We start from the raw sequence: 24096 nt of genomic DNA, 5'->3' as shown, positions 1-24096 counted from the left end.
TTTAAGCACATTTTCTTAAGGTAAAATTGTCAATAATTGTATAATTTCCGAGAGCTTTTTTAAAATGTACTAGGGAATTCCAGTTTTAATGAGCGCTAATATTTGGCGCTAACAATTTATTTTTTTAAGGCGTTTACAAAAAAAGTAATACATGAAGTAAAAACACTGAAAAAAATCACGATTTTTCATTTATGGATCGACTGATAGAGAGTCTATCTCATGTAGTGATAGAAAATGGCAGTCTTGGTTCGATCAATTATCTACACTCTCGAAATGAAAATGGTGTTAAAGATAACACACATTCCTTTGAATCAGAAGAAAGTATTGTTATGAAAAACAAATACAATCAAATTAGTAATTCAAAAAATGACAATTTAGTGCGATCCAGTATCTATAATAATGATTTAAGTCATATTTATTCTCATCAGATAAGTGATTGTTTTGTGAAAAGTGATAGTGAAACAGACAACTCTAGACACAAAATAAGAGATAGTTTTGAAGCTTCCGGAGGATTTCGAGAAACATTGGGAGCGAATATTCTTAAAAGGTTTATAATTGATTGCGATGGGTCTCGTAATCCGAGTGGTCCAACAGCTAATTTACTAACGGAGAGTGTATTGGATAATTTTGAACAATCTGTACAACTAGATGAGAAGAAGACCGCTTCAGATATTGCTATGAAATACTCTCCTGAAGATATTATTTTATCTAAGGTTAGGGGAATTTTTATGACTCGCTATAGTCGTGATTCAATAACGCAAGAACAAATAAATACATTTAAACCTAACACAAAAAAGAAAAACAAAGTAAATGGACCGATGGAAAGGTTGATCAGCAATTTTGATATGGAAGCTGCATATAAAGATATGGAAGCTGCGTTTTCAGAAGCTATAGACGATTGCTATGCGAGGTTTTTCACAAATCTTCCTGTTAATTTACTAGAGGATGCAATTCATTTATACTTTCAAATACAGGCCGCTTATTGGTGGTACGAGGATATGTGGTACGATAAATACTCACATGTGTTACCAAAGCTTTCTTTACGTGTTTTTGGACAATTTGTGGCTGAAGATTGCCCAATCCTGCGGCACTTTGTTTCATCTCCTGAAGAGCACGACAAATTTCTCTTAAATTGGAAACGGTATTGCAAGACAATCCCTCTCAGAGGAGTAATATTAATTAACAGAGAATTCACAAAGTGCGTATTGGTAAAACCATGGAATGGCAACAGGTTTATGTTTCCTAGAGGGAAAATGGATGAAATGGAGGAAGACAGTCTTTGCGCAATTCGTGAAGCATATGAAGAACTTGGAATAGACGTGACTAAACATCTCAATGATTCAATCTATATTGAGAAACAAGTAGAAGAACAAACAATCAAGTTATTTTTAATACCCGGAATTGATGAAAACACTCCATTGGAACCAAAGAAAAGAAAAGAAATTTCAGAAATCAGGTGGTTTAATTTTACATCACTTCCAAATTGGAATGTTAGTAATTCAATTAAACACAGAAAACCCAGAAATTCGGATAACTTCGTACATAATGATAGTAATATGCACCTTATCTCAAATGATTGTGTTTCTTGTGTTGATAAACAAGATGTTCATAATAGTGAAGACGAAGATCTGATTGAAAGTAATGAGAGAGTTCATGAGAATTTGCAATCAATTAATGAAAAACCGGACTCAAGCCAATTTTTTAGAGTTTCACATTTTATGCGTAATTTACGTGGTTGGATTGAAGTTTTGAAAAAAATTCCACTATATAATCCGAGCAATCCTGATGGAATTATTCCAAACTTACCCAAAAATCTGAACCCAGCAGTAATAAGAAGACTGCAGAATGCAGACCTTGGAGGGCCACCCTTATCTAACCTTCCTTTATTTGTAAGAGTTAAATGTAATATTAATGAGAGAAAAGGACAGACATCATCTACATCTCAAATTTTCTCTCAGAATAGCAAAAAAAAATCAAAGCAATATATTTCTGATGCCATAAAAGACAAAAGGACGTTTGGCACAAAAGCAGGTTCTGGTTGGGATGTTGAATCCATGTTTGCACTGAATGAACAAAAATTTGGAGTTAAATCAACATTTTCTTTGGATGAATACACAATTCCTCTACCAAAAATAAAGCAAAAAAAGTAGTTATCGAATCTTAGTCTATTTTTTGCAATTTTTTAAACTTTAGAAAATGGTTTATTATTTATACATATACCGCACATGCACACTACCGCTAATCCCCACAATAATACTGTATTATCAACAATTGCAGAAATTTTTACATTGGAATTTACCCAAACAATTTTTTTTGATACTTGGGAGAATTCTATTTTTCCACGTAGTAAATTTTTTTTTCTACTTGGGTTATTTAGTATAATGTATATCAGAGAGCTTAAGATATGCGGGTTTAAAACGTATAGGGATGAAACGACGATATCGTTCCACCCTGGATGTAATTGTATTGTGGGTCTAAACGGTAGCGGAAAGTCGAATATACTTGCAGCAATACAGTTTATATTGTCCGATTCATTTGGGAATACCTTAGTTGAGAGACGTGCGCTTTTGCACGAAGGCCTTGGTCCTCAAGTGACAGAGGCATATGTCGAGTTGTCACTCGACAATGTTGGGCGTCGTCTCTCTATGTACGATGAAGATATAGTTACTATTAAGAGAATATTCCGAAATTCTAGTCAAAAAAATGAATGGCAGGTATTGGGAAAAAATATTCCTAAGAAAGATTTTGATTCAATTTTGGAGAGTTGTGGCATAACTAGGAATAATCCTTATTTCATAGTTCGTCAGGGTAAGGTGGCAGAACTTGCAACTATGTCTGATGCTTCCAGATTAAGATTATTGAAAGAAATTGCGGGAACAAGGACATATGATGAGAAAAGAGAAGAGAGCATCAAACTGCTGCTTGAAACTGAAACGAGAAAAAATAAAGTTGATTCTGTATTTGATGACATACAAAAGCGAATTGATATATTAAAGGATGAACAAAAGGAATTTAAAGCTTTTTTGAGTTTGGATAGGAGAAGGAGAACTTTGGAGTTTTTGTTGAATGAGTATGAATGGGAAGAAGCAAGTAAGGGAGAACAAGAATACTATGAAAAGTTGTTAAAATCGCGTGATAAGCTCGCTTCTGTTGAAAGAAATTTGAGTACAATTAGTTCAAACACAAGATCGTTAATTGAATCCCAGAATAATTTAGATATTCAACTTGAGGAGTTGGAGCATAAAAAAAAAGAGATCCAAAATAAGATTTCGTATTATTCAGTTTCGATTGCCGATTTAAATTTTGAAAAAAACACAAATGATTGTCAGAAGAAAATCAAAAATTTATCTAAACTTGAAGAAGAGACAAAAGGCAAGATATTAGATATTGAAACTAAAATTAATAATGAAAAGGAGTTATTAAATAAGTTCAAAATGAAATATAATTTCATTTTAAAAGAAAAAGACCTACTCAAGCAAAAAGAGTCGAATTTGATTTCAAAGAATGATGAAATTGAGTTTTCTACTATTGATGAGAAAAAATGTGCAATCAATAGAAAAATAGAGCTTCATAATATAGAAAAAGAAAAGTTAAGCTCACATTTAAACTCAATAAAAAAGTCTTTAGTTGAAAAAGAAAACGAGTTGCAAATTTTAGATTCGAATATTTTTAAGTGGAAAGAAGAACATTTTAAAAGTCAAAAAGACCTTAATTCTGTAATTGAGAAGATAGAAGTTAATATAGAAGAGCGTAAAACGGCCCTTGAGAAGAAACATGAAATTAACAAGTCATTGTATAAAAAAGAAAACCATTCAAAAATGATATCAAGCCAAATTCAGGAAAAGGAAAATTATATTAATTGCAGAACAAAACATTCGATAAAAATGGGATTAAGTCTTGCACGTGAGTATTGTGACAAAAACAATTTATTGTGGGGAGTTGTGAGCAATTCTGAGGAGATGAGTGAAACACAGGTGTTCGGCACCCTATTAGAAGTTATTGATGTTGATGATGTATATTCCACTGCAGTAGAAGTAGCAGCGGGCAATAACATTCACAATTTAATTGTGAAGGATAAAGAGGTTGCTACGAAAATGATATCTCATATTAAGACATTTAACAATAGCCGAGGGATTGATAAAAAATATGGGCAAAATTATTCAATTGTATTTAGTCCCATTGAGGATATAAAAACATTAGGTACAAGCTATTTTAAATGTGAATTTGCTTCTGAAAAAAATGCAATTTCAATGATCGATGTGATTCAGTTTGATGAAAGAGTGAGACCGGTGATCGAACAGATATTTGGAAATTACGTCATCGTTGAAAGTCTAGACCATGCTAAGTATTTGGTTGACAAATACAATGTAAATTGCATAACTTTAGATGGAGATCTGTGGGATAATAAGGGTTGCATTAGGGGAGGATATCTTTGCTTGAGTCCTCCAGGAATTCAAAGTAGCCTCATTATTTGCTCAAAGCAACTAAAAAATCTAATTCACGAAAATTCGATTTTGTATTCAGAAATAAATAATATTAAAAGTGAGATAAGAGAGGTTGACGACCTAGTATGTGAGTTAAACCGTAGTAGGGAAGAATTCCTTAGTATTAGGGAGAGATTGATATCACAGGTTTCGAAATCAAAGGAAATGGTTCATTTGTCCGAAAGTAAAAAAAGAAATATTCAGTCAATTATTATTAAGGTCAGAGAAGAAGAGGAAAAAGCTCTCAGAAATATTGACACAGTTCAAAATTATATTCTTACATTAAAAAATGAATTATCCTGTGATTCTCTTTCTAATGGACTAAACACAGATGAGGAAAACTTACTAAAAGAAGTTATATCAAAAATAAGAGCACTCGAACATTATGAGATTCCAAAAGTGGAAAGGGAACTTTCCGATCTTTATAATAATATAGATAAATATGAAGTCCATTTGAACGCTCTCTATGAAGATTTTTACCGTGTTCAAGAAGAGAAGCAGGAAGAGGATTATAGGACACTAAATCGTGGTTACTTTGAAGCTAACGGTTTGCTATTGGAGTATAATAAATCTCTCGAAGAATCTAAAGAGTCTTTGAGTGAAATAGTAAATAAAGTTGAATCAATAAAAAAACAATCATCAAAAATTGAAGATCTTAAACATTCGGCTATGCAAGAAGAGAGTATAGCTATGAATAACAGAAAAGAATTAGTGGCTCTCACTTCAAGTCTACAAAAAAAGTATGATAAATTTCGGCAAGCTAAAGAGCTCGCTTTACATGTGAGGACTAAATATTCTGATTTTCAAAGTACTATTTCTGAGATAAATATACCAAAAGAAAAAAACGGGATTTATCAGGAACTTAAAATTATACAAAAAAAGTTATCAGAAGACTACAAATCTATTAACCGAAGGGTTATTTCCGAGTTGGATCAATTCATTCAAGAGTATACTGATCTATCAGATCGCCACAAAGAATTAAATTCGGCTATGAGTTCTATTCAATCATTAATCGAAACCTTAGATATTCAAAAAGAAAAAACTTTACTGAAAACTTTTGAAGAAATTAATTTCTATTTCAACCAGGTATTTAGGGAGCTAATTCCAAACGGAGATGCAAAACTTTTCCTTAGACTATCAAATGAAGTAAGAAGCACAACGAATGAGAACGAAGATAATACAAACAGGCCGTTTGCTAGAAAAAGTGACTCCATTGGTAATTGCTGTTCAAATACTGCAAATACCAAAGAAGACGATTCAAATCTTTTGGGAATCGGTATTAGAGTTACTTTTCATGTAGGAAGCAGTTCTCAAACAAATTCAACAAATTTGCAGCAAAAAAACAGTGGCCCAACCGAAAGTTATTATTCTCTTAACCAGCTTAGTGGCGGCCAGAAAACACTGGTTGCATTAGCATTCTTGTTTGCGTTACACAGGGCGGATCCTGCACCCATGTACCTTTTAGATGAAATAGATGCCGCACTTGACGATCAGTATCGATGGTCTGTTGCAAATTTGATCAAAAAGCAATCGATTTCAACACAGTTCATTGTAACAACATTTAGGCCACAAATACTTGAGGTCGCGGATAGGTATTTTCGAGTATCTCAAGCAAATAGATCTAGTTATGTAGAAGAAGTTTCCAAGCAACAAGCTTTGGAGTTGCAGCAAGAACAATATCAACAAAAGAAAGCACATGAATTGATATCTGATGAATGATTTGTTATTTCTGATTCAAAGTCAGTACCTCTGGTTACTTACAGTTGATTATGATATTTAATATATTATCACTGTGTTCCTTCTCTAGTTTTTTTTTTTTTTTAACAAACTCAACCTCTCTTGAATATAGTGCAATTGCATGAGAGAATAACCTTTTATTCTCTACCGACCCGAAAATAGTATCTTCGCTTCGCCTATTTGCTTCTTTTAGTCTTCTCGAAAGTTCCTCAGAAGGAGTTATTCCTGAAATGGGATGTTTCGTTACATGCTCTGATATGTCGCCAATCTCCTCAATTATGGTCTTGAAGCCCTTCTCCTTTTCATTATTTAGTTTCCTTAATCCATTTAGGATATAGTCTTTTGTATATTTTGGATATTCTCTGCTAAAATTTTCGTTCGATCCAAGATAGGGTAGAAGTGGGTATACTCCAAGTAATGAATCTTGATACATTTTATCAATGCCCAATTTCAGCATTAAAATTTCTCTGTCAACTTTACATGCAGAATACAATAAATTCTCAAAATTTTCTGGATCAATCGCTAAAGTGTTAAGGATTTCTTTCTGTGCTTTGACAATTTTATCTTTAAAACCACCTTTCGAAAAAATAGTTTCAGCATAATTTAAAAACTCAATTGATAAACTATCAGTCGGATTATTGATTGATGATACCAAGTGGCTAAATTCCATCAAAGTCGGGTGAAGTTCATTAGAAACAGAAACCAGCACATTTTTTATTTCTTCGTTATTCAGTTTTCTACCCAAAAATTTCTTATTATTTTTTGTCATATACCACACTCCTCCAATTACAACCCCAATTAAACCTAACGTTGACAGAAACTCATATTTTTCTCCAGATAAATAACTGCTCATTCCGTTCTTACATCTTTACAACTTATGCAATAAAATATTTCTATACCGCCTATTATTACAAAAGTTGGTCAAAAGAATTATGGTTTTTATTTGTTTTTTTTGATGTTTAAATTCTCCAATATATTCATTGATTCATTATTCTAGTTGCCCTCTAAGTTTTTAATTGAATTCCACTTCAGATTTTTAGAAATATTTTCTATAAAATATCTTTTTGATTGTAAATATAACTAGGGAAAGTTAATCATATAATTTGATTTAGTTAATAATAAAAATGAATAATCTTTTCTTAGGGATTTAATTAATTGGTAGAACTTCACTCTCTTTTTTTCAATTTGGAATCTTAACTTCACGTGAGTTCTTTTATAGACAACAGATATATTTACTCCTTGATTTAAAAAAAAAATAACAAAAAGTTTGTAATCATTCGATTATAATCAATTTAATGACTAAATATTATTCGATTTATTTTTAATAAAGTGAATAGAAAAAATTTCCAATTAAAACCTTTTTTATTTAAAGTTAATAGATTCCTTTTTTTTTTTTATTTAAAAATGATTGGTGGTTGGAAACGTTTATTTCGCAAATATTAAAGAAGCCCAATAATAAAGATAAATGTATATTTTACTTCAAATAATTCATTTAAGTAATATTTAAAGTATAATTGCATAATAATTGAAAATTTTCTCAATTATTATTTTGCGCTCCCCATCTGCTTTCTTACCTCAATGTTAGAGCCATATAAAATCATTACACAAATTTTAAAACTTGGATTCCTATATCACGATTAATTAGCTCAATATATTCAATTAACAAATATTTTGTTATTTATTATAAAAAAATCAACTACTGAATTTGCGATATTCCACTTATTGATTTAACTGTAATGTGTGGAGTTTCAGCAATCTTTATTTTAGATATAAACGGAAAGCCAATAATAGGAAGAAACTATAAAGGCGATGTTTCAGAAAATGGAGTTTTGGATGCGTTTCAGCAACATGTTATAGAGCAAGAGGAATCTTGTATTAAACCAATTTTTTCTTCTAAAATGATAACATATTGTTGGATTAAATATAATAATTTGTATTTAGTATTACTTTCAAGAAAGAACTCGAATGCAACAATGATGATAACGTTTTTGTATAAGCTGATTGAGATTCTGAAAGATTACTTCAAAGTTTTAGAGGAAGAGAGCATAAGGGATAATTTTGTAGTAATATACGAGCTATTGGATGAGATAATGGACAATGGATTTCCTCAGATTACTGAAGTGAAAGTTTTGCGTGAATATATAAAAAATGAAGCCCATGAACTTTCTGCTGCTTCTGTACTGGTATCAAATAGAAATAATTCTTCTATCAAGCCACCTTCTGCATTGTCGAATGTAATTTCCTGGAGACCAGAAGGAATAAAACACAAAAAGAATGAAATATTTCTAGATGTAATTGAGAAAGTAAATATGATTATTGGTTCTAGTGGTGATGTAATAAACAGTGAAATTGTCGGAACTTTAACCATGAAAAGTTACCTTTCTGGGATGCCAGAACTTAAGCTTGGACTGAATGATAGACTTGGAGATGCTTCATTTTCTACTAGTAATACTAGCCGTGATTCAGTTTCGAGTTCCAATAGAAGCTCAATATTAAAAAATAAATCGGTCGAAATTGAAGACATAAAATTTCATCAATGTGTAAGACTTGCCAGATTTGAAAGCGATAGAACAATTTCTTTTATTCCACCTGATGGACAATTTGAGCTGATGAGTTACAGATTAACTCCATCATCTAATTTAAAGCCTCTATTTAAGGTTGACGTAAATATCGAAAATATTAGTGCTACTCGTATAAAGTATATTGTCAAGGTTAAGGGTCAATACAAAGCAAGAAGCGTTGCAAAAAATACAGAAATTCAGATCCCTGTTCCAAACGATGTTATAATACCTACTTTTAAAACATCAATAGGTACAGTAAAATATTCTCCTGAAAGAGATTTAATAATATGGAATATTAAGACTTTTTCGGGACAGAAGGAATTTACAATGACCGCAATTTTTGATCTTCCATCCATTGTCAATGAAATGAATTCAAGCAAACGCCCGGTCACCATCAATTTCGAGATTCCGTATTTTACAATTTCAGGTCTTACTATAAGATACCTAAAAATCACGGAGAAGAGTGGATACCAAGCTCTCCCCTGGGTAAGATATATAACTCAGAACGGAAACTATGAAATAAGGATGCCTTAGTTGCGTTAGCGTTAGTCTTGCCTGTATTCAAACTAGATTATAATTAATTGTGAATAAAATATACGAGTGTACTTTAATTTATACAGAACCTAAAAGCAAATTAGGTGCAGAAAGATTAATTAAATGTGCACAAAACTTTATGAGCAACACATTGCAGTTAGTTAACATAGTTAGGCTCTTTTATTAGCTTACAATTCGAAGTTAGTTTTGATAGTGTTTGAGTTCCATATTTACGATTAATCCGCTTACGTACTGGAAAAATCTAAGTAATTAATACTATTTCGGGCGCGCATGTTGTATCTCTTAACACGCGTATAAAGCGGTAGAATGATTATTAACAATATAATGTAGCAAGGGAATAATATAAATAATAATTGCCAACTTAACCCGGCATTTATTGATTATTAATTTCGACGAATACTTACGGGCATTTTTACATTCATCAACTATTTATATTGGTAAGATTAAGGCTCACCAACTTGAATTTTTGCATTAGCCTTTTGCCAATTATTCATTTTTTTGGTACATTAACTAAAATAATTGAGAATAAATTAATTAAGAGTATATATTAAAATATAAACCAGCATTAAATGCTTTTAAGAAGAAATCACTAAGTAACATATACATAAATATATATATATATATATATATATATTTATGTATATATTTTCAACACAAATATATGTATTTTTATTAACTTTGTTACTAAACCTATCTATAATCAACTATAACATAAAGGTTTTTAAATAATATTTTGAATGACACCACAACCTTCGTCTACTACAATATCAGGAACTACCAATGGTTCTAATAATGATATTGACGTAGATTCAATAATAGCAAAGCTATTGGAGGTACGTGGCTCTCGCCCAGGAAAACCGGTTCAACTCACTGAGAAAGAGATACGCGGAATATGTATTAAGTCTCGTGAAATTTTTATGAGCCAACCTACTCTACTTGAATTAGATGCGCCTATTAAAATTTGTGGAGACATACATGGACAGTACTATGACTTACTTCGACTGTTTGAATACGGTGGTTTCCCACCAGATACCAATTATTTGTTTCTTGGAGATTATGTAGACAGAGGAAAGCAGAGTTTGGAAACTATTTGTTTATTATTTGCATACAAAATCAAGTATCCTGAGAATTTTTTTTTGTTAAGAGGAAATCACGAATGTGCATCTATTAATCGAATTTATGGATTTTATGATGAATGTAAGCGAAGGTATAATGTAAAGCTTTGGAAGACTTTTACGGATTGTTTTAATTGCTTACCCGTGGCTGCCATAATTGATGAAAAAATTCTCTGTATGCACGGTGGCCTTTCTCCTGAATTACATAAATTGGATCAAATAAGAAAAATTGAAAGACCGACAGACGTTCCAGATACCGGGTTACTTTGCGATCTGTTGTGGTCTGATCCTGAAAAAGACGTAAGGGGATGGGGAGAAAATGATAGGGGTGTATCATTCACTTTTGGACATGATGTGGTTGAGAAATTCCTAAGAGATCATGATATGGATCTTATTTGTAGAGCCCATCAAGTGGTAGAGGACGGATATGAGTTCTTTGCAAAACGCCAGTTAGTCACCCTTTTTTCAGCCCCAAATTATTGTGGCGAATTCGACAATGCAGGTGCTATGATGTCTGTTGATGAAACTTTAATGTGTTCCTTCCAGATCTTAAAACCTGTAGAGAAGAAAAAACTTAAACCATAATAAAATGCTCAAAAGTCATATATTTTTGTATAGTTAAATTTCTAAGTTCCATTTAGTGAGGACAGTAAGAATTACAAATTTCAAAGTTTGATTAAATGAATGTGAAACGTGCATTAATTTAATTGATTTACTGCAAATTATAATTGAAACGTTACTCAAATTTGCGTAAATTAGACCTCAATTAATCAGAATAATGTTAGAGACTTTTTGGAAACCAAATTTTGTGTTAAATAGAGCCATTGTTGACTCATTGAAATGGTTTCTTGATCATGTTTCTGATTTCATTATTCTATTAATCCCTTTTATGTTTTATAGACACTCATAATCTATAAATGAGACTAAATTGTACTAATATTATCTGGCGCTAATAATGATTTTATTCACGTTTGAAACTTTTAATTCTGTAGTCATTCAACGAATTTCAATTAGGAATTGACGCATTGCATGTTAATCCCCCATACCGGTTTTAAACATTTTCCAAAATCATAAGCGCCAATAATGGCAGCATTTTTGTAACAATTTCAATATGTAATTATTCTCTTGGCCAACTCATTTAGTATTGAAATTTTTGGTATATAATTTAGTTCTTTAGGCTGCAGATGGTGATGTGAATTTTCATGTCGCTTTGGACTAATGAATTTGAGCCAAAAACGGCCCACGAACTGCTTGTAAACAAAAGCAAAATAATAGAAGTAAAGAGTTTCTTGGATAATTCATTTATAAGAATAGATTTGAGCCAAAGCTTAAGAAAAAATATATTGGTAATTTTCGGTCCAAATGGTGCTGGAAAAACCACAATTTTACGTTGTCTATGTAATAACATTAAAATTATTAAGTGGGATCCTCCAACGGCACTTAATGAAGGAATTGGAGCGAGTTTTTATCGTTTTATTTTTAATTCTCTATTTTTTTCCAAGGCAAGTTCAAATGAAAAAGTTTTAATACTCATTAAGGATCTCCCATTCACACTATTACAACATAATACGCAGATTTTGATTGAAATAAGACTATTTTTATCAAAAATGATCCTTAACCCCTCCCTTACTATACCAATTGTATTTATAGCAAGTGAAGATAGAAACGACCGGCAATTCTTGAAATTGTTACTTCCTGGAGAACTTGACGTTTACAATGAGACCTGTGCTGATAAGAAACTCTCTGGGAAAATCAAAATAGTAAGGCTAAACCCAATTCCATCAACTGTAATAAAATCTAAATTGAAATACATATTAAAATTCAAAAGAATATTAGTTGGAAGAAATGAAGAGAATTTAATAGAAAGAATTGTTCAAACTTCCAATGGTGACTTATACCATGCGGTTTCCCAACTTCAATTTCATTTTGGAGAGAGCAAAGATATTTGTATGAAAAATAACACGCAAAACCTGTCGTTTAAATCAGAACTTTCATTTTCTGGAAAAAAACGTAGCAATGATTTGAATAATCATGATCAACATAGCCAAAGTCTATATAAAACTTTCAATAATTTTGGTAAAGAACCTATGTATAATGTATTTAGAACAATAGGGAAGATACTATACAATAAACGTGAAGAAGACACAAACAAATTTAAACCGGAATATATACCTATTACATATACAAAACGTACAAAGATGAATTCAGAATTTTTAGATATTTATGATAATAGAGTTGGTTTAACACAATATGTTAATATAGAAAAAGATTCAAATTGCAAAAATTATTGTGAAGGCTTTAAAGACTTATGTGAACATTTTTTTAGTTCTCATATTATTCAAGAGGATTCTTTGAAAGGACAATTATCATTTGACCTAGAAGATCTATTGCTTTATTCAGGAGTAGAGGATAACTCATTGATTCTATTGCTTCAAGAAAACTACATTCCATTCATTGGTAACTGCATGGACACAATTTTTTGCTCTGATATTTTTTCTTGGTCAGATATTTATACTAAGGATCTAAATTCGGACAATTTTTCTTCCTCAATTTTGGTATCTTGTATTGCAAGAACTATATTATATTTCAATTCAAAACCATTAAATCCATGTTCATCTGATTACCAAACACAAGACAACATAAAGGCTGGTTTTAGCAGAAGCCAATCCTCACTGTGGAAAAAACAGGAATGTATACAAAATGGGAAATTTAAGATGAACAATTTAGTTGATAAATTAAAGAAAACTAAGTTTAAATGGCATCCAAAAAAGCCTGCTTTCAAAACTTTTATTTCTAATTTAGAAATATTGAAAGAAGACTATAAGAACTTAGTAGAAAAGTGTTTACCTTCTTTCACTGAAAAAGACAATTATATCTATTTATTATGCAACAAATCCGTATTTACAGAAATATTTCCATACTTGAGTTACTTTTTTGTTTCAAAAAATATTAGTTTTACCCTCAACAGTACCATTAATAATGAGCTGGTTATTTTTTTAAACAATTGGAATAAATACAGTAAATATATTCCTACATCTCAATTAAACTTTAAGGACAATACAGGTGTGGGCTTGGGAAATGGCCCAAAATTATATTGCTATGATCAAAACTTTAATACATCTTATTGCGAATATCTAAGTGATGAACAATTAGTAAGTATTTTAGAAACATGTGATGTAGAAAACCTCCAAAGTAATCCAACTGTAAATAACTGTTTTGAATTGAGAAACTTAAACTGTAGTAATAACGATATACATAATTCAATCAGTTCTTCTGATGAATCAGTAGATGATGATTCTGAATAGCTAGGTTCTTTTCAATTAATCATCTATTACAAACATTAACTTTTACGCGGCTTTTTTTTTGAGTGCTCGAAAAAAAAAAATTGATTTCTAATAATAATACGAAATTAAACAACTGTCTATTTATTAAAGTCCTATTATAATAATTATTTATGGAAGACTCAAGTTTTAGTGGAAATATCTCCGCTTACGGCGATTTTAAAACAATTAGTGAACAATTTTTATTTTCTTCTGAATCCGTATGTAGTGGACACCCAGATAAATTATGCGATCAGATTTCTGATGCAATACTTGACGCATGCTTAGAGCAAGACCCAGAAAGTTTTGTGGCATGTGAAACATGCACAAAAACAGGGTTTATAATGGTTTTTGGCGAAATAACTACAAAGGCCAATATAGACTACGAAAAAATTGTTCGAGAGACAGTAAAAGAAATAGGGTATGACTCTGAAGAAAAGGGACTAGATTACAGAACAATGGATGTAATCATTAAACTTGAACAACAAAGCAATCAAATTGCCGGGTGCGTACATATAAATAGGAATGTTGAAGATATAGGAGCAGGAGATCAAGGAATGATGTTTGGATATGCTACAAATGAAACAAAAGAGCTTATGCCTCTGACACATGTATTAGCTACATCTATTACAAGAGAGTTAGATCATATTAGAATGAAAGGGATATTTCCCAACGTAAACTGGTTGCGCCCTGATGGAAAGGCGCAGGTTACAGTTGAATATAGTTGCCGGGAAGGTGAGCTGGTTCCAAAGAGAATTCACACTATTCTAGTTTCGGTTCAACACGACGAAGACACTAAAAACGAAGAAATCAGGGAATTTGTTCTTAATAATGTCATTAAAAAAGTATGCCCTTCAAACTTGATGGATGAAAAAACGAGAATATTGATTAATCCATCTGGCAGATTTACAATTGGGGGGCCAGCAGCAGATGCTGGATTAACAGGGCGCAAAATAATTGTAGATACGTATGGAGGGTGGGGTGCTCATGGCGGCGGTGCATTTAGTGGAAAAGATGCAACTAAAGTAGATAGGTCTGGCGCATATATGGCAAGACTTGTTGCAAAATCAATCGTTTTTTCTGGCTTATGTAGCAGATGCTTGGTTCAGGTCTCATATGGGATTGGAATAGCAAAACCATTGTCATTGTATATCAATACATTTGGTACTGCAAAAAATGGATATAATGACACAAAACTTCTGGAAATAGTTAATGAGGTGTTTGATTTTAGGCCAGGAATCTTAATTCAACAACTAAACCTTAAATTGCCTATTTTTAGAAAAACATCGAGTGGTGGCCATTTTGGACGGACAGAAGAAGAGTTTCTTTGGGAAAAACCAATCAAATTGCAGTAAATAGGTATTTTAAACTAAGAATTAATAATTTTCCCCAGTAACTACCTGATATAATAGATTTTGGGCGGCCTATTTTTTGTTAAATTTGACTATTTTCTTTAAAATCGTAACTTTGTTTTCATAATGAAGACATTGGAATTATTATCAAAGGCCCAGGCACTTATTAATAAGTTTCCTCCGGAATATGAGAATGCCAATATTTTGTTCACTCAAGCTGTTAAATTAGATCCCTTAAACAGCAATATTCTTTCTGCGTATGGTGAATTTATGTGTTCAATTGGTAATTTTGATCGTGCTAAAGAGCTATTAGAAAAAAGTATTAAAATTAATCCATATGATGATTATGTTAAATATTTCAGCCTTGCTCAGATTCTAGATGGTGAGGAATCTTTGTTCTACTGGAGGAAGGGAATAGAAATACTAAGGGAAAATATAAAAAATATAATGGAAAAAAGGGAAAATGATAAATATAGTATTGAAAAGCTTGATTTAATGAGAGATCAGCTTTGTAGTGCTTACTGTGCTATTTCAGAGCTATTCATGACTGATTTATGTTATAATAATGAAGCGGAAAGCCAAGTAAGAGAAAATTTAGCAAAAGCATCCGAAATTAATGAAGACCATTTTGAAACTTTATGTTGCAAATTAAGTTATTTCAAAACAATCGATGATTTTGAAGAATGTAAACTCTACGTTTCAAAAATAAAACGTATATTGGAAAATAAATATAATCTTTGTGTTGAATTTAAGGATTTGGTCGATGAGTACAAAGACAACGAAGTCTTATTGCCTGAATACTCTGTAAGACTAAATCTATCTAGAACGCTAATTGATCTGAATGAAACCGAGTTAGCAGAGTTAGTCCTTAGTACATTGTTAAAAGAAGATGAAGAAGATTGGCAAGTTTGGTATCTACTATCTTGGTGCAGTTTAGTTTCAGAAGATGTAAACGGAGCAGTAGAATGTTTTAAATTATTTGAAAAATATGGTAATAAGCATATTCAAGATACCGAACTTAAACAACAATTTATGTCTGATATTGACAATTTGAAGTTAAATATTGAAAAAATAAAAACAAGCAAATAGCAATTGTATAGAAATACGATTTAAGAAAATCCATCTATATGATACTCAAGCCGTCGGTTCAATGTTCTAATTGTATGTAGGCTCCATAAGATTATATGAATTTTCCCTGATTCTATCTATCATTATCCACCTTAATGCATCTCCTCTACCAATATAGAATAGTTCCCATGCTACCTGGGGTGACGGAGGATCTACTGCAATACGTAAGAGCTCATTGTTAGAATACTTCATCAATGGAGGAGCATTTAAATTTGGGTTATTGTTAATATAGCACGAATTAAATACTTCTTTAAATTCGCAATTTTCAAGGTGTTCTTTAGTATTTATTTCATTTTTTACAGAGTTTCCTTTGTCTAATAAATTTGATTTATTAAGATCTGTTGGAATTGCTTCAGGCGGTCTTAGATTTTTTATCCATTCCCTTGTTCTTATAAGACCTGTGTTAGTGTTACTAGAATCGGGGCCAAATAGTATCCAATCATAAGATTGAATATGAGGTGAAATAACGTCAGATCTATTTGATTTCATAGAAGAACCGGCAGAGGGCAAAGGGCAAACCTTTACTGTTCTAATAGCATTAGTAGGAAGGCATCCCAATTCGCCTCTTCCCACAGCAAAATAACCATCTACACATGGTTTTCCTCTACATTTGAATGTAGGCCAAGGAACTGAAAGAAAGGGAATTGTTGAACTTGCTAATATACATTCAATTAAATCATCTTTAGAATTAAAATCTGAGACAAAATGAGCTTTAGGAACTGGAAGAAGTTGTGTAAAAGAAATGATAATTTGCCCTCCTTTTTCCGATCTATTATTTAAGAGTTCAACTACATTATCTGGAAGTTTTTTCCTAAGTTCGCGTTCAAGTACTTGGTTTAATCTTCCTGCCGTGCCATTTTTTCTGCAATCTTCATAAAGCGAAATGCAGGCTTCCATTGCTTCATACATACTTATATCTAATGCACAACAAATCGCGGCTATTGAGCCACCAGATGCCCCAGACAATGGTGTGGATTCAGTAATATATCCTTGTTCCTGTAACTCCAATATAACCCCTAGATGATAAGGAATTAACATAGCGCTTACACTGAATGAAAACCCCAATGGAATTTTCCCTTCTAAATTATTAGGAAGCTTAGGGAAGTCCGGTCTAATTTGTGACTGTAAATCTTGAATTCCTTCTTCTATCCTTGATGCTAATCTGTTAAATACTGCTGAACCTCCTCTTTGAATATCTTCAAAAGAGTTCGGCCAAAAAGAATAATTCCCATTATTTGATGTATTTAAATTAGGGTCAATGTTAAAATTTCCCGTCTTATTGTTTAATTCCATTACTTTATTTAAATCTCCATTGAAATTGTTGTTTTGGGTCTCGCTAATAGACTTTTTATTGTAAATCCCAAACCTCATACTCCAAGACTTTTGTTTATCACTATTTACTGAAGATACTGGTGTTTTAACACTTTCACTACACAATAAGTCTCTCCCATCAATTCCAGTGAGTTCCTTCCTCTCATTTATCATCACAAATGAAATAGTTTGTTTCAAGTTTAACCTGTTATAAATTACTCTTCTTGTGCCGATAGAAATATCGGTACACTTGGCTATGTGCCTAAAATACCTAGTAATCAACAAATTCGTCAATTTGGTTTGAAGAATAATTTTTAATTCATTAACTTTTAAACATTTGATTTTAATGAAGCGGCACTATCAAGAATTCAAAAAAAAAAGTTCAAAAAAACCACACAATAACAAACGAAAAATAAAATTAAAATTCACCAAAAAATAGGTAGATCGTTTGAATGGGAATAAATGAATAAATTCATATTTTTCCTCTTAATAATTCAAATTGTTATCCTCCTAACTTGTCTAATAATTATTCGAAGTCTTTCATTTCTTCTAAAAACGAGATTGGATTATTACAGAAAATGGAATTTAATTAAAAGAGGCAAAAATTCAGGAGGAAATATGTAACAAGAAAGTGATTTTCTTAATAGCTTTATATAAATAATTTTCCATATATCAATATCTGTTTACCTTTCATGTTACCACTCATCCCGCCAATACAACAGTATTTGAGGGGAGGATTCTACATGTTAGTTCAAATCCATTTTTATAATTGGGGCCTCTACATTAATAAAACCAATCATGAGCATTTCTAGAGTTCATGTTACTAGGTGCTTTTCATTCTTTTTACTGTTCAGCCTAGCAATATTTTTTTTGGTACATGTAGTCTTAACAAAAAATCCCAATAGTAGTAACAAATTAGAAATTAATAATTCTTCTATTGGCTCTTCATATGAAAAGCAAAATATTGGGTCTATCCATACTAATCGTGGTTCTATTAAATTAGATTCAACATCATCCGATCCCAATAAAATACATTTGGATACTAACCTGAAAAATAAATTAACCAGAGCGATACAGAAGTCCTTTGTCAAATTTCAAAAAGGAAACCTTTCGGAAAATGACATTGATATCGAAGAGCTCATTTTTGATATTGCTAAATTGGCTTTAGATGGAAATGGAAATCAAATTTTTCCTTCTCTAGAATTAATTGATTTTTTCCAAAAGATTATTGAAACTAGTAAATATAATACAGTTACAACATTAGATTTTATTTTGGCGTTCATTTCAAAAGATGATTTTGAAACAAATATCTCACATGATATGAAAAGACTTAAGAAATTCACAGAATACCTTTCATACTTATTGAAGTACAATAATGAAAATGGACTAAATAAGATGTTTAATTTTAGCAAGGAAACTCTATCTTTAATTAAAACAAACATATATTCGACAATTTGGAAAATGGAAGAGCTAATTAAAAAAGACAAAATTATGGAATATGAAAATGAAAATTTACACGGTAAAACAATATATTCTTCACAACCAGTAATTGGAGAAATCAATAACGAAATTAATTCAAATTTGCCAAGAGCAGTATTTAGTTATAAGCTTGTTAAACAAACAATAATTGAAATATTAGATACAAATATGAATAAAGTGTATAGTAAACTAAAACTTATTTATGGAAAAATTACATATGCAGGATCAGAAAGAAAAAATAAAGTACTTTCTCTGAATTTATTGTATTCGATATATTTATCTGTAATTATAATTAATGATTTATACGATCAAGGATTATCATCAAATGTGCTTTCTCCTGGATTTATTTTTATTGTTTTGATGAGAGATAGTATTGATAACCTTCCAAATGATTGGGAAAAAAGATTAATAGATAATAATATAAATTATGGTATAAACGAGTTAGATGTTAAAATTCAAGATATTAAATATTCTCATCCAGAATCCACCACATCAGAGGATGGTATGCAGAACGAATGTAATATTTCAGTCCTCAGAAGTAATGTTAAAGCAGTTTTCAGTAACTATGGAATAGATCATTATAAATTTATTAATGAAGCTTTAAAAAAATATAAAACTTTATTTAATCAATCACCAAATAGACAATTCAATAGTAAAATGTGGTTTTATGGTTTTTCTTTCCATGAAAATGATTTTAATAATCAGTTTAATAAAAAATGGTTTTTCGATATTAATAAACTCGTAATCGAAAATGGAGTTACAAAAGCTATCGATTTTATGGATGAGTACTATTTACTTGAAATATCTCTTTCCGGAAATGGTTTATCTTCTGCAATTATAGTTGGCGAGTCAAAAATAATGAAACGCAGCTTAATAGAGTATTTAGCTCATAGAATAATTAACGGCATTTCTTCAATTGATTTAAAAGGCTATAGAATAATTAACATTGACTTTGATTCACTACTCGAAAGTTGTAAAAGTGCAAAAAGAACTTTAACAGAACAGATTAAAATTAAGTTCAACGACCTCTTAGGAACATATGATGGCAAGGTTATTATTTTTACAGATCATCTGTTTTCTAGTTTTGAAACCCCCACAGGTTCTAAAAGGTTATATGATGTAATTAAACATTATATTATTCGTGGAAATTTGAAAGTAATTGCCGCATTGAACAACGAAAATTACGATATATTAGTAGAAAAGGAAGCTGAAGTCAAATCAATATTTCGCAAGATTAAGATGAAAGAACTGAATGGAATAGTTTCGGAATTATTCATTTCCGGATTGAGGTACCAGCTCGAACTCTCAACAGGTATCTTTATCAATAATAACGTTATTCATACTTCTGTTTTGATGTGCAATAAATATATTGAAAATTGTATTCTTCCAGATGATGCAATTGAATTAATAAATTATGCTATTAGGATAGCAAAAAATGAGCAATTTTTAGAAATACCGTCAGAAATCCACGGAATCGAAGATTTTATCTCTCATTCCAGGACTGGACTGCAAGTATCAAAGATCAGAGATTATGAGACGAATTCAATTATAAGTACAAACCGTTCACTGTTAATGCAAGTATTAAAAATGCATTTAAAGATGAAAAACACAATGATATCGCTCGCATTAAAAATAAAACCTTATCTGTTTAAGTTTAGATATTTGAAAACTCAGCTCTATTTTATGTTCACTTATTTTGATTATCCAATAACTTGCGTTAATAAACCATTGGAAGATGAATTTAAAATCCTTAAAGATAGAGAAAAAATAATTCCAAACTTTTCTGATGAACTGAGCGTTGCACAACTTACAAGCATCTACAGGAGTAACCTTCTTAAATATAAACAAAATAAAAATAAATCTTACGACGAATCAATCAACGATGAGGTTAGCGCTATTACAGAATCCCAACTTGATCCTAAGTTTTTTGATGACATTCACCCAATAATAAAAGATAAGCAGAAGGAAGTTGCTGATATGAAATCCCTAATACTTGAGATGTCTTTTAATTACAACTCAATCTATTTACCTCTTGGAATGGGAGAGATTGATGCTTCTCATATAGCATTTATTATTTCGGAAAGGTATGGAAAAAATATTTCTAAACTATTAAATGAAATTGAATATAGAAAATTACCGGAAAGAATAAAAGATCAGATGTCAGGAATTCTTTCAAAATATATTATTGGCCAAAAGAGTGCAATAGATTATGTTTCATTCCATTTAGGAGTAGAATTGTCGAGAGATAATAATAAAAATGTTCCAAAATGCCTTCTTTTTGTAGGTCCGCCAGGATCTGGTAAAAAGACATTTGCACTTGCATTACAGACAACTTTAATGGATATTTCATTGTTATCTAATGATTTTTCCTATGATATAACAATGTATTCTAATTTCAAAACTCTAAATTCTAGCGATTTTGCTGACGAAGACGCTGCAAAGAGATTGTTAGGAGATAATCCAACAACTGGAATTATTCCGGAGGAACTAAGACAATCTGGCAAAACTTTGTTTTTATTTGATCATATTGAAGGTATGCATCCGGATGTAATTCGACTGATTCTGGACATTTTGCGTAATAAAAACAATATTAATCATAAAATAGGTTATTTGGGCTTAAGTACATTTATTCTTACAACTGAAGTTGGCTCCAATTTTATTCTAGACGATCCAGACAAAGTTGATACTGTTAAACTTATAATTAAAGTAGTCAGAAAGCACCGTGAAACTCCGAGTGGTGATTTAGTCCGTGCTATTCAAAACATTGTTTTATTTAGGCCTTTCACAAAAGAAGAAGTTTTAAAAATATTAGAAATAAATTTTGTTGAGTATTCAGCGTTTATTAAAAAAAATTACAATGTGACACTCGCTCAACCTTCCCAATCAGTTTTGAACAAAATAGTTGATATTAAGTATTCTCCAGAGCTCGGGTACAAACCAATTTTAGATTATTTTGAGGATATGAAAGAAAGAATTATGCAACTTATTAAGGAAGGCATACTAAAACCTTACATGACATTTAAAGTAACTATTCGCAATGATGCACCTGCAGAAGATTCAAAAGAACTTAGAATTGATTTCAATATCGTTAAAAGGTCAAATAATTCTCGCTAATTTTTGGAAAAATAGTTTTTCAATTTTTACTTTCACCCCTCTTATTTCCCCTCCCTTCCCCAACCCCCCTGCTCCGCTTTCCCTTTAAACAAGCACTAGTGTGAAGATGCAAAATAGTGATATTAAATTGTAATAAATGTTAAAATGGATAACGCAATCAAAGATAATACCATCGAATCTACTGTTTGTAAAAATTCATTTATAAACTCCGTATTGCTAGATGATGAATTATCAAGTACTATAATTCAAGGTTTTGATTCTATGGCATGTGAAATACGTGAAATCTTTAATAATTATTTAAATAAAATTCGCAGAAAAATTATTAATGAGTTTGAAATTCTAGAAAATGAAAAATCATCTTTCGATCAGGAAAAGAAGCGGATAATTAGAGAAATGGAATGTAATAGAAAAACTGAAATTGAGAAGATACAAAAACTACGTAATTTATTAGAAGAAGAAACTGAATTAACAAAGAAATTAATTATAAAAGAAAAAAATGACAATGCCAAGAAATTATTGATTCAAAAAGAATTATTTTACAAAAAACAACAAGAATTAACCAATTACTGGCAAATGATTGAGAATAAATTGAACCAAGAAAAATCAGAAATAGAGAGGATTAAAGATCAAATAACCGAAGTAAATTTTTCAGCAAGATCAACTGTTGAAATTAATGTTGGTGGAACCATATTTGAGGTTTCAAAGAGTATATTAACTGAAGGAAAGGCGAAGGGAAGTTTGCTAGATAGAATTTTTTCAGGTAAAACATTTGATATTGAAATTCAAACAGATAAAAGTGGTAATGTTTTTTTTGACAGGGATCCGGAAATTTTTAAAATAATAATAAATTATCTCAGGGATAATACCAAGTGTCTTCCATCTCCTTCCACGGCCCAAATGAGTCTTGACATTTTAAAAGAAATGAATTACTTTGGGATTAAACTTTATGATAACTCTTTGATTTATGTTTTTGGAGGCTGCAATGGTGAAAAGATACTTGATACTTCTGAGTTGTTTATAACTCCTATTTATTTAGAAGAAGGTTTTTCAGAAGAAATAAAAAAAAACATTGGTTGGAGCAAAGTAAAAACTATGTTGACGCCCAGAGCTCATGGATCAAGTACTAATCTTGATAAAACTAACTGTGCTTTGTTTGGAGGGTACAACAATACTAACAAGGCATTAGACAGTCTCGAGATATACGACCCTCTTACAGATTCATGGAGAGGAGGGCCTTCAATGCTAATTGGGAGACGGAATTTGGCATCTACAACTTTTGAGGACGGAAGAATATTTGCAATCGGCGGATTTGATGGAGAAAACATCATTTCAGCCACCGAATTCTATGATTCTAGAACAAAATATTGGTCGGTTTGTTCACAGTTAAATATTCCTAGATCGTCCGCATCGTGTGTTAAACTTGACCAATTTAGTATTGCAATAATTGGCGGAACTTGTGGAGATAAGAGATTAAAGTCTATTGAAGTTTTTGATGTCAGAAGAAATCAATGGGAATTGATTCAATCAAAAGAACTCTTAGAAGTCAGATCTGGATCCATTGCCTATTCATTATATGGTAGGGTGTGTATCTGGGGCGGAATTGATGAAAAAAATAACGTTTTACATTCAGGAGAACTTTTTAATATTTCGCCTTCTTCGAACGAAAATACTTCAACATATATAAAACCACTGATTAAAGGAGTTATTGATGCAAAAATTCAGCCGGTTTCAATAGGAAAATATTCTGCCATTATTTGTGGTGGCCAGACAGTGGAAGAAACTGTAAAAACTACACAATTATACAGCTTTCAAGATGACAGATGGGAGCAGGGCCCAGATCTCATCTTTCCAAGATATGGGCATGCAATTACAAAGTTAGATATTTGATAGATTTTTAAAAGTAGCTGCCAAGTACTTATATGTTGCATGTTTTTTTTAAA

At 31.2% G+C, this 24096-nt stretch overlaps 11 protein-coding genes across 11 annotated transcripts; 9 read left to right on the top strand and 2 right to left on the bottom strand.

Annotated features, from left to right (window-relative positions):
* Window positions 1–191: 191 nt before the first annotated feature.
* On the top strand, window positions 192–2150 carry cubi_02945 (NUDIX domain-containing protein; the record flags this gene model as incomplete). Its single annotated transcript, XM_029019956.1, has 1 exon — window positions 192–2150. The coding sequence occupies one exon, from the start codon at window positions 192–194 to the stop codon at window positions 2148–2150; it is 1959 nt and encodes a 652-aa protein (XP_028875363.1).
* A 231-nt stretch (window positions 2151–2381) lies between these two features.
* cubi_02944 (SMC type chromosomal ABC ATPase) lies at window positions 2382–6203 on the top strand (the record flags this gene model as incomplete). The annotated part of the gene is made up of 1 exon (XM_029019955.1): window positions 2382–6203. One exon carries the CDS (start codon window positions 2382–2384, stop codon window positions 6201–6203), a length of 3822 nt encoding a protein of 1273 aa, XP_028875362.1.
* A 34-nt stretch (window positions 6204–6237) lies between these two features.
* cubi_02943 (uncharacterized protein) lies at window positions 6238–7074 on the bottom strand (the record flags this gene model as incomplete). The annotated part of the gene is made up of 1 exon (XM_029019954.1): window positions 6238–7074. The coding sequence occupies one exon, from the start codon at window positions 7072–7074 to the stop codon at window positions 6238–6240; it is 837 nt and encodes a 278-aa protein (XP_028875361.1).
* Window positions 7075–7957: 883 nt separating this feature from the next.
* cubi_02942 (clathrin assembly protein) lies at window positions 7958–9316 on the top strand (the record flags this gene model as incomplete). The annotated part of the gene is made up of 1 exon (XM_029019953.1): window positions 7958–9316. One exon carries the CDS (start codon window positions 7958–7960, stop codon window positions 9314–9316), a length of 1359 nt encoding a protein of 452 aa, XP_028875360.1.
* Window positions 9317–10074: 758 nt separating this feature from the next.
* cubi_02941 (uncharacterized protein) lies at window positions 10075–11037 on the top strand (the record flags this gene model as incomplete). The annotated part of the gene is made up of 1 exon (XM_029019952.1): window positions 10075–11037. One exon carries the CDS (start codon window positions 10075–10077, stop codon window positions 11035–11037), a length of 963 nt encoding a protein of 320 aa, XP_028875359.1.
* A 617-nt stretch (window positions 11038–11654) lies between these two features.
* cubi_02940 (RAD24 RF-C activator 1 AAA+ ATPase) lies at window positions 11655–13757 on the top strand (the record flags this gene model as incomplete). Its single annotated transcript, XM_029019951.1, has 1 exon — window positions 11655–13757. One exon carries the CDS (start codon window positions 11655–11657, stop codon window positions 13755–13757), a length of 2103 nt encoding a protein of 700 aa, XP_028875358.1.
* Window positions 13758–13906: 149 nt separating this feature from the next.
* cubi_02939 (methionine adenosyltransferase) lies at window positions 13907–15127 on the top strand (the record flags this gene model as incomplete). Its single annotated transcript, XM_029019950.1, has 1 exon — window positions 13907–15127. The coding sequence occupies one exon, from the start codon at window positions 13907–13909 to the stop codon at window positions 15125–15127; it is 1221 nt and encodes a 406-aa protein (XP_028875357.1).
* A 123-nt stretch (window positions 15128–15250) lies between these two features.
* On the top strand, window positions 15251–16213 carry cubi_02938 (TPR repeat-containing protein; the record flags this gene model as incomplete). Its single annotated transcript, XM_029019949.1, has 1 exon — window positions 15251–16213. The coding sequence occupies one exon, from the start codon at window positions 15251–15253 to the stop codon at window positions 16211–16213; it is 963 nt and encodes a 320-aa protein (XP_028875356.1).
* A 66-nt stretch (window positions 16214–16279) lies between these two features.
* Window positions 16280–17737, bottom strand: cubi_02937 (uncharacterized protein; the record flags this gene model as incomplete). The annotated part of the gene is made up of 1 exon (XM_029019948.1): window positions 16280–17737. The coding sequence occupies one exon, from the start codon at window positions 17735–17737 to the stop codon at window positions 16280–16282; it is 1458 nt and encodes a 485-aa protein (XP_028875355.1).
* Window positions 17738–18361: 624 nt separating this feature from the next.
* Window positions 18362–22156, top strand: cubi_02936 (ATPase with signal peptide; the record flags this gene model as incomplete). The annotated part of the gene is made up of 1 exon (XM_029019947.1): window positions 18362–22156. The coding sequence occupies one exon, from the start codon at window positions 18362–18364 to the stop codon at window positions 22154–22156; it is 3795 nt and encodes a 1264-aa protein (XP_028875354.1).
* A 144-nt stretch (window positions 22157–22300) lies between these two features.
* On the top strand, window positions 22301–24043 carry cubi_02935 (KELCH domain-containing protein; the record flags this gene model as incomplete). The annotated part of the gene is made up of 1 exon (XM_029019946.1): window positions 22301–24043. The coding sequence occupies one exon, from the start codon at window positions 22301–22303 to the stop codon at window positions 24041–24043; it is 1743 nt and encodes a 580-aa protein (XP_028875353.1).
* Window positions 24044–24096: the final 53 nt, after the last annotated feature.

Source organism: Cryptosporidium ubiquitum, assembly GCF_001865345.1.
Source record: "Cryptosporidium ubiquitum isolate 39726 chromosome Unknown contig_1, whole genome shotgun sequence".
In the NCBI taxonomy this organism is placed as follows: Eukaryota; Apicomplexa; class Conoidasida; order Eucoccidiorida; family Cryptosporidiidae; genus Cryptosporidium; species Cryptosporidium ubiquitum.
Note: the sequence above shows the minus strand (reverse complement) of the source record. Positions and strands in the feature narration are given on the sequence as shown.